This window comes from Porites lutea, chromosome 2 (genome assembly GCF_958299795.1).
Source record: "Porites lutea chromosome 2, jaPorLute2.1, whole genome shotgun sequence".
NCBI lineage: Eukaryota > Metazoa > Cnidaria > Anthozoa > Scleractinia > Poritidae > Porites > Porites lutea.
Window position 1 is genome coordinate 53,817,109 of NC_133202.1, and position 18,001 is coordinate 53,835,109.

The 18,001-nt window shown below is 37.4% G+C and overlaps 1 protein-coding gene across 3 annotated transcripts; it reads right to left on the reverse strand.

Annotated features, from left to right (window-relative positions):
- Nucleotides 1–2,794: 2,794 nt before the first annotated feature.
- Nucleotides 2,795–17,978, reverse strand: LOC140929037 (E3 ubiquitin-protein ligase RING2-like). 3 transcript variants are annotated; one of them, XM_073378863.1, is made up of 14 exons: nucleotides 17,820–17,978; nucleotides 13,905–14,050; nucleotides 13,717–13,766; nucleotides 10,721–10,808; nucleotides 10,167–10,202; nucleotides 9,012–9,116; nucleotides 8,558–8,582; nucleotides 7,025–7,147; nucleotides 6,645–6,697; nucleotides 5,797–5,893; nucleotides 5,590–5,649; nucleotides 4,992–5,068; nucleotides 3,970–4,011; nucleotides 2,795–3,879 (listed from the first exon to the last, which is right to left on the reverse strand). In XM_073378863.1, the coding sequence occupies exons 1-14, from the start codon at nucleotides 17,866–17,868 to the stop codon at nucleotides 3,814–3,816; spliced, it is 1,017 nt and encodes a 338-aa protein (XP_073234964.1). In that variant the 5' UTR covers nucleotides 17,869–17,978; the 3' UTR covers nucleotides 2,795–3,813. The 3 variants fall into 3 exon arrangements, with proteins under 3 accessions (XP_073234964.1, XP_073234963.1, XP_073234962.1); XM_073378862.1 differs by having other exon boundaries at nucleotides 8,546–8,582; XM_073378861.1 differs by having other exon boundaries at nucleotides 8,540–8,582.
- Nucleotides 17,979–18,001: the final 23 nt, after the last annotated feature.

Sequence of the window (18,001 nt, forward strand, 5' to 3'; positions counted from 1 at the left end):
TAAATGGTGTGCATACACATATGTCGTTGTGGCGGTCGGACGTCGGTGTATGACATTTGCAAACTGTTCGCAGACCGCGTCCATCCGAGCGCTCGAGCGTCCAAATTAAGACGCTAAATACCAATATGGCCAATAACGGTGAATAACTTAGCAAAATAGTTAAACTCCTTGACTATATTACAAAAAGACGTGTAGTTAAACAATCAGGCAAAATGTACTGATGCTGTCAATGGTGGTGTTGTGCACTTGGCAGCTCTTTGGCAATTCGTTTAATTTAGGCAAGAGAAAGGCAAGAGATGATGCCTGATGTTGAGCAAGGTCGAGCAAAACTGTAGCACTTACACTTTCAAATTTTCCATATTGATTCGAACGCGAGTTGAATTTCTTCGCTGTGTTTGTCTGGTTTCTGGTACAGTTCTAATACCATACCTACCTTGCAACAGTTTTAGCAGCAGTAACTTTCGTCAAGCATCGTTAAACGGCACAAGCGATCCATCATCATTCAGCAGACTAGCTGGAAAAATCGATGCCGTTAAGAAATTTCAAAGATCATTTTGGGGTTATTTGCGCATGGGTGAATAAATTTGACTTATTATTCTTTACATTATTCTATTTTGGTACATACCATTCTCGACTCCAGTGCTTGTAACGGGTCCGGGAATGCGCGCGTCTCCTCTACATGCGCAGAAGAGCTGGGTCGAGATTGTTTTGGTACTCGCAAAAATTAATGAGAAACTACTGTATTGAAAAAACCTGTGAATTATAATGATTTACATATTTGTTCCTTTTTTTAGCCTAACGCGTACGCTTTTGTCCATTATTCAAGCCCTTTATTTTTTCAAGCATATAAGGTACTGTCCGTTTATTTCCATATGAAACCGCATGTCTTATTCCTCAGGTTTGTTCGGACTGAGCATTAAACCGTCTTGTAGAAAGGTTTAAAAAACGTACGTGAGGACGGTGGCCAATGTTCGTGTAAAAAATTATGGCAGTTTAAAAAATACCCGAATTCCTGAAGATGTGCACTCCAGGTCACGTCCACCTTCAGAAAATAAATTTCTAGAGCCAAAAATGAAAACTTAAAATTAAAAAAAGATTCAAATGCAACCCAGATACATCCGTATAGAGGAATGCTTTTTGCTATATTAGATTTTTATTAAAACGTTTTACCGTGCACTATGCTTAGAATAATAATTAACATCTAAGCATGGGAGGGTATTTCGGCAAATTAGTGACTGTAACATGTTGCTGTTGCTTAGTTTTAGAGTGGGCCCAACTACGCAAATTCTATGCGTCAACACTATTTGTATAATTAAAAATTGAAATGAAGCCTCCTTTGGTTGCTTTCGACTCCAATTTCTCGAGCGCGCATTACTCTGCCGCACCCCTTAACATAGCTGAATGAAGGACGTTTTAAGACATATACATCAATTATTGCCTTGCATGATTTTGGTTGCCCAAAAAGACTTGCATTTTTCTAGTCCCGAGATGACATTGGTCCAAGTTTACACTAGAATGGATTGGTACCATTCGTAACGTGTCTACTTAACGGCGGGCATAATTAACCGCTGGTTATTTGATAAAAGTTTCTTTACCTAAAGGATACGAGTCTGTGTCGGATTCCGTAGTGGATATAATTTTTACGACAGGAAAAAAGCGGACTTCTTCCCCTGGTCTTGGTCTAGTTCCATATTCAAAGTTCTCATTTCCACCCCCAATTTTTTTTTCACCGAGAGATAACATGGGAAAGTAATTGGACTTATATCTATCGAAACATGTTGTTCCATTTTTAGTTGATTCGTTCTACTGGCTATGTACTGAGAAGAACCAATAGTTTGCGAAAGTGTTGCGTTTTAGGCATATTTGGGCGGAGTTTACACGTGGTGCCCGACATTGGTATTCGCTGCTTACTAATGTGAACACACCCTTTTTTCACACCCACTGTAGAATTCGGGCATGGTGCCGGTGGCCCAAGTAGAAGGTTGGGACCTTGTACCCGGTGCTCACTTTTGTGCCCAAATGGAGTTACTAGGTGTACAGTGACATATCGGATACTCAAGGTGTGAACACAACAACATTAGTACGGACAGCAAGTGTGTACAGTCCGTTGAAAGGGCTGTGCTTGAAAGCTATACATGACCCGTCACAAAGTTATTTGCATGGTAACCACATGAAAGGCCAAACCCAGTCCTCGGGATTTCCATCATGCAAACCCGAGGAGCTCGCTTTGGTTTTTCAAGACTAAAGGGCTGTTTACATGGAGGGAAGAAGACCCGAGTACCAGAAAGATCCTAGAAGGCGGATCATCCTTGCGTCATATGTTTTCTGTACATGTATTCGATTTACATGCAAAGGGTTGTAGTTATCCCTAGCTAGCGCTCGGATCTTCTATATTTCCTAGCTGAGAGGTATAGGAAGATCCTAGTACAACTACGAAGACCCTAGAACGATGCAAACTGTCTTCGGTAGGAAGATCTGAGGACAAACCAGACAAAAACGGCGGCGGGTCTTAATAACGGCTATAAAAGCCGATCATTTCGTTTGGCATTAGCACGAGCTGATTATTATGATAATTGTGCTGAAAAGACGTTACATGTATTAATGCTATTTAACAGAGCAGAAGGGCACAAATTGCATTTTTGTTTTTTAATAATTCCTTGTCAATCCTTTTCTACTTGGGCACCACACGGACCGAAATTTCTGCACGTAAACCCAACGAAGAGTTGTTAAGCCTTCTTCACGACCTTCCTCCCTCCATATTAAACAGCCCCTAAAATGATCAACACACGGAAGCGACAATGTAAACGGCTTTATTGTCATCAAAGCTATTACTATATCCTCATTACAAGAAACAATCAAAGCCAGAATGAATACACTTATTGATAGCAAGTAATTTACAACTTCAGTCAAAGCTTGCAGTGGAAAGGTACAGTTTAACATGTAACAAATTAACATCAAAGCTGTTTCAAAAGCATGTCATGGAAGAGACGACTTCCTAATAAGAATGAGAAATGCTGGGAGCTCATTAAAAAGGGGAACAAGCGGTCTCCGAGCTTTTATGTGTGGGACTGACATAGATTTGTTGTTTCACAGTACAGTCACGTGAATGAACGTTTAACGCTCCAAGAATTCACCCCATGTAAGGGAATCCGGAATCCGGAATCCGGGATATTTTTCTTGTGGAAGCTGCAAACCTGGGCTTAAGAATCCGGAAAACAGCTCAAGGAATCCGAAATTTCACTAACGATTGGAATCCTGAATCCAAGTTCCACTGACAAAGAATCCGAAATCTAGGACCCGGAATCTGGAATCTATGGCGTGGAATCCAGAATCCAAGACCGTCTTGGATTCCCTTACATGGAACGAAAAAATGATACATATCACAAAAATAAAAATAATAATATAGGGATCGCTTTCATCTTTAAATTAACATCTTGAGGAAAAAAAACAAGCGCGAAGGCCAAGGTTTGTTTGTTCTTCAATAAATTGTTTTTTCTGTTTGTCGAAACATGAAAAACTGCCGTACGATTCATACCTTTTTACACGACCTTTAGACCTGAGGTCAAAATAGATAGGCTTTAAACACATTTATTAGTTAAAATCATTACTTATATCCCCCTTACATCGAGCTCCGAGATTTTCCATTATTCTTGCAGTCCGTGTTACTCCTACAAAAAGACACGGACTATATGGACAGCGATGATTGCCAAGGTTTCTTTTCGTTTTTTACTGTTTAAATAAGAGCGCCTTTTCTTGCTCACAAATCCTTTTGGTGTTTAGAGATTTATACAGAGTTGGAAAATGGGGCAGTTGTCAAGAATTCTGCTGTGGTTTACTGAGCGCATAATACATCTCCAATGGCTTGTTTACTTTCCAGTACTAAAAAAAAAGGTGTTGTAGTGTGTTAGATATGCATGAAGAGTTCTGTATAATTTGTGGAAAAATTCACCTCTACAAATAGGTTATTACCTTCTCGTTGACGTAATCCAGCGTCATTGAACCAGGAAGTGGCTGAAAGAAAAAGAAAAAAATGGTCAGGGGATTCAATTTATGACGGTGAGAGTTAAAAAATATGGGGCAAGTCCAGTTCGGTAGTCTTTTCCTGCCGGACAAGTAACATTTTTAAAAAGCTCACTTGTCTAAAGGGTAAGGGTCTAGACAAGCCATCTTCCAACTAAGTCATTAACTAAATCCCCAGTCACACCAAAGCTTCAAGGTTAAATTTTTTTTCTTTCATAAACGCTGCCCAATCAGTTTTTTTCAAAAACAAATTTGGCGCAAATAGAAGCCGAGTAAGCCCAAATTTACTTGAACCCTTGGAAAAATACAGTCCTTAAATTTTCTTTCCACTTATCGGCAATTTTTAAACCTGGTTTCACCAAACACGAGGCTTAAGACAAGCAAGTGGTTGATCCCAGGCAAATAACCCAAATGGCAAGGGTAAGAGTTTGTAATCGTTTTTAGACACTTCTGAGTTCAATTCGTTACGTGGAATACCAAGTGTATTTCTACTATAAACAATGTATTTTGATTTGAATAGCTTTAAAGGGACAGGTTCACGGTTCAGCGCATGCTCATTTATCAAAATGCTGTTTTTCTGCTGGGACATGCTGTATCGTCTATGCAAGCAATATGATCAAGTAATAATGTTGTCAAAGAACCAATCTGCACAGTCCCCTGACAGTCACTTGCACTTTATCAACTTAAATATTTGCAAATAGCTGTAGATTAATCAACCACGGAATAAAACCTTGGGGTCAACAATAAATTCACCGTTGGTAGTGTTGGCATAATCCACTAATTTTTTTCTGCGATTTTAGTACTCCTACATCCTACGTCAGGTTACTCTGAAATACACTTCTACTTTGAAATGCACTCTGAGATCGCTGAGATACATCTGAGTGGGATTATTAACCGATAGAATAAATAATAAATTGGAAGAAAGTAATTTAATTAATAAACATGCGTGAACCTGTCCCTTTAATACTTACCGTATACTGCCCGGGTGTGCTAGCAATGTATATTGTAAACTGTGGCACTTCCACTCCATCCTCTGATGAACTGGCGCCTAGAAATTTTGAAAAAAAAAAGCTTCAAAACTATCAATGGAATATAGAATTGCTGATTTGCAGCTGACTTTATGGCGGCCATGTTCGTTGACAAGAACAAAAGAGGCGTTTCCCCACTCCGGGAACTATTTTTTTTTCATGCATCTTCTGCCAAAAAGGAAAAAAACCTTATTTTTTGGTCAACCAACATGGCAAACCTAGAATCCAAGAGAAAAGCGAATCAGCAGGGGTACTCCTCCGAGAACTTTAAAAAATTCCATTACTACTATCAACCTAAACATCTGAACAGCAACACACACAAACTCATACTTGATAACTGAAAATTTAAATCGACAAGAAACTGCTTCTTCTTTGACCTTATTTTCACTGTATTCCTTATCTTTTTTCTTGAGCTGTTTAGACAGACAGTTTTCAGGAAATAGTACAATTCATTATTCAACAACACAACGGGCTATTCCCAGTGTTAGGAGACATGTACATCTGAACATGCAAATAAATGAGTTCCACAGATTTCACGGACCTGTATCTTCTTGAGACTCTAGTGCAAGTCTCATGGCCAAGTATTTGGCCAGATGATCAACTACAAAAAAAAAATAAAGTAAGATAAATCAATATATAAATAAATAAAGTAAAGGTAAAAATCAAGTTAGTAAACTGAACCTATAGTACTGTGTCATTTTCCAACACTGTTAAAAGCATTTTAGTGTGAAGTATACAGCTAGTACACCTGAAGCATTTGCTGTTGTCTTGATGTAACGAGTTTGTTGAGCCACCGTCTCTGGATCGTGATCTTTAGGGTGTGGTTTAAACACGAGTTCGATTTCCTGTTGATAAAAGCAGTGATTAAAGCACTCATCATACAAGAGCTTGATAAGACCACATTTGAATCAAGATCATCTCAACAATGACACAACATAATTCTACCATTCAAAGAAGACAGTTTTTGTCTTTTTTTATATGGTCAAACTACAGCAACAAATGACACTCAGCCAGTCATTCAGTTAATCAGCCAGCTAGCCGGCCAGCTAGTCAGCCATTACATGGGCAAGAGTCGACTTGCTTGTCAGTCAGTCAGCCAGCCATTCAGTCAGAATGTCAGTAGACAAGCAATGAGTCATTCAGCTAGCCAGTCAGTTTTTTAGTCAAACTGTCAGTCAGTTGTTCATTCAGTCAGCCAGTCAGTCAGTGATGCATACTCAGTCAGTGCAATGTAAGTCAATCAATCAGTCAACCTGTGAGTTAGTCATTCATTAAGTCAATCAGTCAGAAATTGACTGTCACTTGGAATGTCTAGTTCTAACAATCTGATTGCTCACCCATGATAATTTGACGCTTCTCTACCTCTCAGTTTCACTATTTTTTATTGATAAAAGTAATGTATTTTATGGTTAAGATAAACAACAACATAAACAAAACATTGCCAGATAAGTAACATTCATGCATTTCCCAACATGTATTTGGTCAAATTAACTTTGACAAAACTTTATAATAGGCATTGGTAAGCATCAACGTTACTACTCAGTATAGCTACAGCAAGCTATGTGCAGCATGTGCAGTAGCACTTTCTGTACTCACATTTTGAGGCTCTGACGTTTCTGCTGCTGCTTCTCCAGTGGAGTCCAAAGTGTCTGTTAATATAATGGTGAAGAAAACCTTTAAAACTGCATGTTTTTACTACAACAATGGAAGGAAACTTTCAGTATTATTTGTTCAGAGCTAAATGCCCTGGCTGTTTTGGTTGCCATAGCAAATAGACAAAATAATTTTCACCTATTAACCTGATAATTTATGTTCTGTGTACCAGCATCCTTCAAATTCAACTGCGATAGCTGGGTGGCCATTTTGAATAATTCTGTTAAACTCTCTCCTGAGAGTGTTTGCTAGCAGAGCTTCAACTGTACTCCCAAAAGGAGTTGAACCTATAACCTTCTGGTTAATGTTGTTCAAAAACTCACTTTCACTGGCATCAGACTCAGGATCAGAGGACGTTTTCTGTCTTTTTCGCACAGTATTGCTGCCTCCCTCTCCTGCAGATGGCTGCCCTGTTGAACCTGGTGTTCCTGGTCCCCCTGTTCCTGCTAAATAGGAAAAACAGTTTTTTGCGTAACAAAAGTGAAAACGACATACGATGAACATATTAAAATTAAAACCAAGAAAAAACATGACAGAAACACTGTAAATAGCAAAGCTGATACTTCCAACAAACTCTTTACACTCAATTATGTACACCACAGCTGTGATGTATTATTTCTACATCTGTACAAAAACTACAGCAACTCTATAACCACTTTAAAAATAAAAATACCCTTTTCTAGCTTTTTGAAGCAATTCAGAGAAGAGCGCCTCGACTAATATGTGGTCCCGACAAAGAATATTCTGAAAGACTTCTAGAGTTAAAATGGGACTCTTTAGATCTGAGAAGGAAATATCTTAGCCTAGTTTCAAATGTATAAGATTATATTTGGTTACTGTGATATCAATTGCCATCATTACTTTGATATTATTGGAATAACTTGAACTAGATGATAGCATAATAAAATAAGGCCTGAGTATAAAATAAGGCCTAAAGTTGCCCGTACAAATTATTAACTTTTAAATATTCATTTTTTCATACATATATTAATGATTGGAACTCTTTGCCTTCTGAAGTAATGACATCTCCTAGCCTTGAGTCTTTTAAAGTTTCACTGATTAAGTACCTTCGCTCATAATTTACCTTAAAATACTAGGCATAGTGTCTTTAATTTAAGTTTATGCATTATTACTAGGCATCTAGGTTTATAATTTATGTTTATGTATTAATTAATTAATTTTTTTTTCTTTTTTTCTTTTTTGGAGGGTATGTCTTAGCATGGGAATTTAGTTTCCCCCTACTACCATCCTGTTAACTATTTTTGTATTTTTGTTTGATTGTATATGTTAGTATTAGTTCATTTGTATCAGTTATGTATGGTTACGAACTGTGATTAAAGATTAAAGATTCTAACCAAAGCAATATCCTTGTCAAATTTTGTATCCACTGTTATGTCTCAGAAACAATAACTATGTGGTTCACACATTTTTAGGCTTCTCAAACAAAAAAAAGAAGTAAAATAAAATAAGGTTGTTGCACACGATTTCTCTAGTGTGCAAATTCATTAGGAAATATAATGACTGGATTTGGGTCAACCTGATTTATTCAAAATTTTATGCTTGCTGTCAATCAACTACATTGCGATGACAACCATCAAATCTTACATTTAACCCGATAAATTCAGTGTCTTATAAATAATAATATTATTGTCTGTGCCAAATTTGAGCTTTATTCCTGCAAAAAGTCTTAAACAACACCAACCTCATGAAAGAAAACCATCCACAACCTATCAAACTGTGTTGAGCAACCTTAAGCTCTAATTGGTGGGCAGGTTTTGCTTCACAGTTCTATCAGTTGTGTTAACTAATTTTTACCCGGATGTAAAAATTTACCATACCTGCACCTGCATCATTACCTGGGTCATCTGATGACCTCTTCCTCTGAAATAAAATAATTAGCAACAAGGAAGGCATTAAGACGACTCAGCTGAAGGGAATTACATAAGATGCATCTCTGCCAAATCAGCAAAAAGCTTTTAAGCAGTTTATTGCTGTTACGTGCATGTAGAGTGAAGAGGTCCAAAAAAATCCATGGTCTGTATTAGTTTCACAGTTGACATGATTAGAGAATAAAATTAATTTTTGCTCTGACCAAAGTTGTAAGAGCAGTTAGGAGTGCACACAATTATTTTATCACCAATTCAAATGCTATGAAAAAATGATTTGTTTCTCAGCCCCAGGAGGTTTGGGATTCCAGTTGTGTTCTCTGAGAAAGAAAAGTAATACACTAGACTTTTAACTTACAGTGTAAGTGACTGCAGCTACTTGTAGAGTGTATGAGTCATAATTTACAAAGTTAACATAACTTACCACCCTCTGAGCTCTGTTAATTGCCTGAAGTTTAAGCCCTTCTTCAATGCTACTTGTTAATGCCTGTTGATTGTGATGCTTGTTTAACCTCTGTAAAACCTTTTCCTGTAAACAGGTGAGTAAAATTAGCATTCACATGAAGTCAAGAGTTCCAATTCAGTTTTAAGACATTTTTAGTTTCAAGAACATTATTTTGTACATGTAGGTACCACACAAAACTTTAGTTACAAAATGCTCAAACATTACCAGGGCTGTGCTCTAGCAGAGCCTGGTGGCCCCTGGCGCCTTACTTTTGCCCTCGGGCGACTAGAAAATCTCAGATTTTTCATACAAATCATATGCTGGGCACCCCAGATTAATTTTACAGTTTCAGAGCACTGGGCTCTCTTCAATGTTCCTTAGAGCACAGCCTTATTACAAAACTGAAATCTGGTATTCCTCAACTTAATTTGTACAATGTACAAATGAGCATGAACATAACTGATGACAGGTAATGGTGAAAGTTGCTGTGTTGTTCAGGAAATTAAAAAAAATCACTTAGAGTAGGATCTTCCCTGGAGCTGTCATTAAGATTTCAACTTGCTGGAGACAGCACCGGTAGGTGCAGAACTGAACATCCATGAAGATTTTTATGTGTTCTAATTTTTGCTTTTCTTTCCAGCAAAAATAGTTGCGTATCATGCTAAAGGTAGCTAGTGGAATTCCTTAAAGAACTAGCCATTAGATATGTTCCTATTTTCCTGTAATGTTTTTTCAAAAGGGTAGTTTTCAAGGTAGTGCAGTGTTATGCATTAACACCCCCATATTGATTCTTTACAATACAAATTAATGATTCTCAACAGTCTACAGGTTGCAGTGGTTAAAATTGTTTGCATTTGCTAAGCTTTACAGTGGATTTTACCGAAATCATGCAAGAATTTTATCCATGATACTTACAGTCTTGTCACTGGCAATGAGAATTGTGTCCTGCACTACATGTATGAATTGCATTGTGCATTAACTAAAATTGCATAGCCCACAAGGCAATTCACATTTTATGTGAGAAGGTGGTAAATTGCTTACTTTGGATCAGTTATTTATCTTTCTTTTTCTTTTTAAACTATTTTTCTGTTGTTAGTATCTACATGCATTTTAGATTTTCTAGAGTTTCCTAACCTGATGTGCTTCATATTCATCTCTGTCTGGGTAAATCTAAAAAAATGTTGTAAATGATCATCAAGTTATGGGAGTAAGAAACCTTTACATCACGTACATAAAAACAGGTACAGTGTACATATTCTTTAAATAACATCAAATTGCAACTTCAACTTCAACTTTATTTAATAAAAATAGTAATTACAATAGACTGGCCCACAAATTAGCAATTGCTAATCTAGGCGGCCCAGTTAAAAGAAAAATAAAGTGAAAGGAAAGGAAAGGGAGGAAAATATTGTAAGTTACAATAATTCTTAATTCTATCATTATAGTTTTTTTTAAATTTCTTTTCATCTAAGGAAAAACCAAAAAGAAATGGATCGAGAGATCGGAAAGCACATAATTTTGTACACAAATCACTTAACTGTTAATCCAACTTTTTTACAGTGTGTGCATTGTTTAAAATAACTCAAGGAATCAATGGCTTGACAATAATTTAAACAATACAGCAACAGTTACTAGTAATGGTACAGTTCACAAAATATTCTTAAAAAAGTTAAATTGAAATATCTTACTTTCGCTATGAGGGCATCAAAATTGGGATCAGGACGTAAGGACCGCTTTGAAATCAGCTTTTTCCTACATGTTGGACATTCCTTGTTTCTGTGAATGCAAGTAACAAAAACATATAGATCTCATTTACAAATCAACAAAGCCTCAAAAATGTTTAAAATCCACTCTACTTCTTATATCCTTTAATAAATTCTTCAAACAACATGGTTTTATTCTCAAGAAACACAACAATACACTGCAGGAGATGAAACTAGTAATCAATGTTGAGTGCTGTGCTGCCATATGCCTATCCGTTTGTTACTTTAATAATGTTTTAGTCCTTTCTGTTGATTTAGGTTGTGTGTCCATGCAGGGCTGTCAATAAGGGCTGGTAGCCGGCCAAAACCACCGGCTAGTTAGCCATCCTTAGCCGGCTACTTTCATCTTCTTCTACCATAGCTGCTAACAAAAAATAAGCAGCACTGAATAAAATTGTAAAGCATTCACTTCCCAGTTTTGAATAGCATTGAATGCATATTCCTTTTTTTAAATCTGTGAATTCAAACCAGTGCGATGTCTTGGAACGCCTGGGACATTTCTGCGGGACTGTTCCCAGTCTGACAAAACAACATGGCATCCGTGGTGGAATTAAAATACCCCTGGAAATGCCATTTCTGAGACTCTAAAATTTAAAAATGTTCCTAGATGCCTCAGCCCTCAAGAACTTGTGCCTTTGGCGCGAGTTCCAAAGCCACCTACTATTCATCATCAGTCTGCTTCTTAAAAACTTTTTGACAGCCCTGCCATGTTCAATTTAGTATGTTAATGTACGTTACAGATCAAATTTGATTTCAGGGTACATTTGATTTAACCTATTGTAGGTCGATTCTCAATTCCTTTGTCTCCTAGCTCTAATAAGAGACCAAGGAAATTGAGAATCAACCTAGGTTAAATAATTTAACCTGAAATCAAATTTGATCTGTAACAAAGGGGGGAATTTCATATATCCGATGACGCTTCGCAGCAAATTTCTGTCTTCTCCCCGTGGTGGAAAGAGTGTTCGAGGGTTTCGAGGGAGATTTTCAACGACCTGAATTTCAAGATGCATTCATCCATGGTAAGTTTCAATGAGCCCTGTTAATCTTTGGTATCTGATTAATAATGTAAAATGTTTCCATGGTCATTTCACGCACTATTGCTCTCGTTTACAACCCTGTTAAGCCATGCTGTTTTAACTCGCAAGTGAATATTTATTTAGATGACTTTCAATGAATTGAAAACTGTCTCTATTATAGCGAAGTTTTGCCCTAATAAATTATTTAAATTGGCGGACAAGGGGTGCTTGATACTAGTTCCACGCTCCAACCTCTTTCCACCTCGCGTTTTTTATGGGTTTGATCATTTTGAAATATCACATTTTCTGCTCTTTCTCTGCTAAGATACAAGACGAAAGTTTCAATTTCTTTATGCTAAGTCCTGCGAAGATGGGGCATTTTTTCTTGAATTCACGAGCTCTTTTTTCCCTGATCAAAACACAAATATTATCTCTTGAGGGTATGATGAATGATTAAATTCAATGGTTTATAGTTATTTAAGCTTTTTTGTCTCATTATTTTAGGTAAAATTGGTTTCTCATAGTGGCTTCCGCTTGCAGCTGTGCGTGGCGAACTTGTCATAATACAGGCCGGCAAATGTCATGGAACAGCAAGCCATAGGACCTCAACCGGCATATAAAACCTTTTAAGACATTTTGATAATTCTTTTAGGATCCATTGTAGTGAAGAAGTGGGTGTTTTTGTATAAGTATTTTGCCATTTCTTAATAATGCTTTTTCTGTTTATGTTTGACAAAGATGCTTAGCTGGTGTTCTGTTGCGAAAAATATAGAGATGTCTTTGTTATTTTTATTGTTTGTTGGAGCTATTACCCTCCTTTGAATTTTATCTCCGATAGACGTCACTTCGCATTTTAACGGTCTTGGTATTTTCGACTACATAAGCTGAGCTTGTTGAAGTAAAAGCACTTACAGTCACCGTACAGTTGATGTACTGCATTGATGAATTATTATTGAACTGACAATATGAGCACCGCGATCACCAACAAGCAACGAAGAGAAATCTCACACCTAGAATATGTATTTATTTCAAGACAAGTACGTGGAAATTGCTTGTTAATCCACGGAGACCTTTATCAACGCATGTTACAACAGGACGTACTGAAGCAAAGACCTTCCTCGCTAGCTTCTTATATAGTATGAAGAGATGCATCATGGGATACATGAAATTCCCCCCTTTACCTGTAACATGAACATGATTTATTTACCCTGAACTCAATATACTGATGTGTGCTTTTAGCTCATTATTAAACGTGCATTGCATTTACAAGACTGTTGTCACTAAAAGGTCTCTGCATACCCTGAGTAGGTGAAGTGCATACACCTGTCATACATACATGGGAATAAAAACAGGGAAATTACTATAAAAGTGTATCCTAATAAGTGATCATGGTTGCTTTCAAGAGATGGTTACCAGTTTATGAGAGGTTTTAACTATACAGTTTTAACTGGGACAATCTTGTTGTGTTGTGGTTACATTTGGAGGTTCAATTATCTATTAATAAACCAGTATTTTAAAAATCTGCTGTTGGTATTATGCTGCATTGTTACATCTTCTATATATATATATTGCATGCAACTTTGAGCTAAAACTAGGAAAAGGTTATGTACATGTTTGTATATGTACATGTACAGAGGCAGATCTAGGGGGAGGGTGCAGGGGGTGCGCACCCCCCCCCCCCCCCCTGAGATGACCTGCGGTTTTCTAATACAACTGGTATTCTGCAAAAAAAAAAAAACAACTATGTGGTTTATTGGTGTTGAAGTAGAGCAAGAGATGAGTGCACCCCCTCCTAAAAAAAATCCTGGATCCGCCCCTGATGTACAGGGGATGACAGACAGTTAGTGAAGGGAAGAAAGAAACTACACTGTCTTAGTCTAGGAAGACATGACTTCATATACGTACCCACTCCTCAATGCTGTTATTATGCACTCCTGACAGAATCTGTGTAAACACTATGACATTCAAAAAAACGTATACAATGAACATGTATGTACATGTGCAGTCCCAGAGCAAAAAAACATAACAGAAAACTGATCTATTTTAATATAAGAGTGCACATAACATAAACTTGAACAAACTTGCACACCCACCTCTTTGGTTGTCATTGTGTTCTTCAGCATGTCTAAGCAAATTGGGCACATAAGTTCACTGTGGAGACTGCGAGGTGATATGGAAATCTCTGTTCCATCAGTGATAGCCTCTTGAGGTGTGCGATGAAGCTCATACAAGCTTAGCTCTAAAAATAATGATGACAAAATGTAATAATGTAAACTGCCACTTTTTAGCCTTCCCCAACCTAATAAGGCCTCTTTTTATAGGCCCATCTACCTGTAAACAACAACAAAAAAACACGTCCATTTATAAGCTCCCCCTGCATATAAGACCCCCTCTAGCATGTGCTGGGATGAAATTGATTTATTGCGAGGTTTTGAAAATTAATTAAAAAGCAGTAAAAAGTCCTACAGTATTGTAGAGAAAATTAGATGTTTCCCAAACTTTATAACATTGATGATTAGCAAACACTATTCCCCAAACCAGCTGACCCTCGAGGCTACAACTCAATTTAAGGATTGACCATGCAAGGTGTGTAAGCAGAGCTTTAGGCCTAAGACTACAACTTGTCTTTGAGGAAACTAAAGTGGTTTCTCCTTCTCAAATCTTCTTCTGTGACTCACAAGTGTGGGAATCTTTCAATTCTTTATTGCTAATTCCCGGAGACAATCTAAGCCCATGCCAACCAATTATTGGTCGGTATTTTTTTCCTCAGATCGCATTGCATCTTGCATTTACGATCGTTGAATGAAACATGCAAATTCTCATAAAAGTTTATTCTGAGATTTTTTTATCCATGGCTTGACATGGACTTTATCGACTTGTAGCAAGTCTATGCATCCAGTCGTGTTTCGAGAAAGTGAGTTCCCATTATGTTTTTGGATCTAAGTATTGAATATTAAAAAAGAACACACTACTCATTGTGGTGTTTTGTTTGCTATGTATCAATGAAGAACAGTGGTTTTTTACGTCAAAATATTTTAACTCCTTTTAATTTTCATAGAATGAATTATATGGAGCAGCACGAAAGAGTTTCTAAGCGGTTTGCGATCGGCTGAAGGAAATACCTCTGCAAAATGTCGAAAAGCATGTGTAGGCATGCATCTATCAACAAACTTGAAACACAACATACCGGAACATACAATCCACCAAAGTTGGAGTAGGTGTGATGGTGATACTCCAAGATGGAGTAGGAAAAAAGCTATAGTCGATAGAAATTGCTTTGGAGTGAAACAACTCTTTCATCATTTGGTTTCATGACACATTTCATTTTATATCAGATAAAATATTATGATGATGACACATATAAACATCGGAATGTCATTTGGCTCCGATTGAATCAGAAAAGTTTTTATCATTATCGGAAATGGCAACTGCTGCCTACAGACTGGTACCGATTCCGAACCATCGAAAAATTCATTGGGTCCATTTCCAATGATCAGGTTCCCGACCGATATTTGGATGCACTCCCTTACTATGAACACTCCTACATTTAAAATAAGGTCAAAATCTTGAAAAAAAGAGAATCACATTTCTTGAATTAAGCTTACAATATTAAGTGATTAATTAAAGATTAAGAATGAATCTGAGATCAAAGATGCCTAAAAACAATAGGCATTGTCTCTGTGGTGAAAAAGAAATTAAAAGAATAAAACCAAAGGGAAGGAAAATGTTTTAACGTTAGGCAACGCGTCCAAATATCGGTAGGGAACCCGATCATGGGAAACGGACCCCATTAATTTTCCGATTGATCGGAATCGGTACCGATCTATAGGCACCAGTTGCCGTTTCCGATTACGATAAAAACTTTGCCGATTCAATCGGAGCCGGTTGACATTCCGATGTTCATATGTGTCATCGTCATATTATTTTATCTGATATGTAAAATAAAGCGTGCCACGAACCAAATAATGAAAGAGTCGTTTCACTCCAAAATAATTTCAATTGACTGTACCTTTTTCCTACTCCATAACAAATAGTAATATTGTATGTTCCTGCATGTTGTGTTTCGAGTTTGTTGATTTGATGCTTGCCTATAAACGTGATTTTCGGCGTTTTGCAGACGTATTTCCTTCAGTCGATCGCAAACACCACGCTGCTCCATAACATTTATTCTATGAAAATTAAAAGGAGTTAAATATTACGAAGCAAAACACCACTGTTCTTCGTTGATATATAGCAAACAGAACACCTTACTGAGAGTAGTGTGTTCTTTACTCGATACTTTCTAACAATGCAATCCAAAAACACAACCGGAACTCACTTTTCCGAAACGCAACTGGATTCATAGACTTGTTACAAGTAGACCTCAACGGGTTTCCTAGCTAGCGGAGCAAGAACAAAACCATGGATAATATAAAACCACGGGATAAACTTTTACGAAAATTTGCGTCTTTCATTCAACGATCCTAAACGCAAGGTGTAATGCGATCTGAGGCAAAAAATACTGACCAATTAGATTGCGGCCTTAGATTGTCTCCAGGGAATTAGCAACAACAACTAAAAGATTCCCACACTCGCGAGTCACGGAAGACACAGAACGAAGTTTCATACAGGAGCTACCAAAGAGAGAATGGCTTAGCGACTTTGCTGTATGTTCTGTGAGCTTGAGCATGGTGCCACGTGAAATTGCTTTCCACTCTCAGCACAAAAATTTGCACTTGACTCTAGGTGGCTGACTTTTTGACAAAAATCAGAACCTTTTTTACCGCAGTGTTCAACTAAAGCAAACTGTGCATACATCCGGTAAGTTCAACTCAATTTAATAGCGGAAAGAGAATCGAGAAAGAGAAAACCAGTTGAACGCGTCCATCAGTCACTTTTTTGAGTTCATATGCAACCAATAAACCAGTTGCAGCCTGATTCTCAGACGATGTCCTCTTCTCTCCTGTGGCAATTAATTTAGCAGTTAAAGTACACAACATGGTAACAACATTTGCATTTTGGTCGTGGATGTTCTGACTTCTATTTTTTCGTTTACAGTCCTAAACTGTTTATTCCTCCAAAGATTCCTATGATCGTGCGTTTTGGGTTTCGGTTAGCACAGGCTCAAGCTATTTTAAAATTATCATTTTGAGATCGTACACTTGCAATGTACATTGCGCCGTCTTTCACTCAAAAGATGCTCTTCAGCGTTGTTGAATGACCTACAGTTTCTTCTCGTGCCCATTTTGATACACAAATTTAATATTTTCTGGTCATACTCTGTCATAGGAAATACAAACAAATGTTCGAAACTGTGACGTTAAATTTCGGTTCAAACAAGACACATTTATAAGAAAGATAAGGTTATAAAAAACAACATTCACGCTTTTGCTTTTGTGACGGGTTATTTGAGCTGCCAGATATTTTTGATGACCTTTGTTAATTGGCCCGATAAAGACTTGAGACCCGTTGCCGATTCCGTTTCATTCGGTGCCGATAAAATCGGGTCCGACCTTCAACGGAATCGGAAAAAATCGGTGCCCAATTGATCGGCATCGGTGTGACCCGATGCCGATATTTGGACGCGTTCCCTTAAACATGGTGAAAAAGAAATTAAAAGAATAAAACCAAAGGGAAGGAAAATGTTTTAACGTTAAACATAATAATGAAAGCTGTTTTGACAGGTGCTGAGGGTGACACCGTGTTGGTGAAACACTGATGTAATTTTTCAAAACGAAATAGCAGCAAGAATTAATAATTTTGTCGGCTTAGTTAATTTGCATAAATTACGTGAGTACACACACATTCACCAAAATGTTCGCATATTGGGGCGAAGTGTTTTAAAAGCACTGTAAAAAACATAGACTATTCAAAACATGGAAAAGATGGCAGAGATATAAAATTTAACCGCGTTTATTACATTGTGCAATGTAATAAACGCTGTTAAATTTTAAATCTCTGGTAGCTTGTTCAACGCGTAGAACATCCGTCCGAGCATGTGTTGCTTTTAAGTTTCTTTAGATACTCACCCCACGATTTTGGTTGTTGGACTGGTTGAGGTGCCACTGGAATTGCCATTTCAGAAATTTTTGGAAGAAAAACTGTCCTTTTTCAAAGCACAAATGCGACAAAAGTGGAGAACTTCAAACCTACGTGCTCGCTATGTGACCAGGCCGCAATATCTTAGCGTGGCTACTTGGCTGGTCTCTTC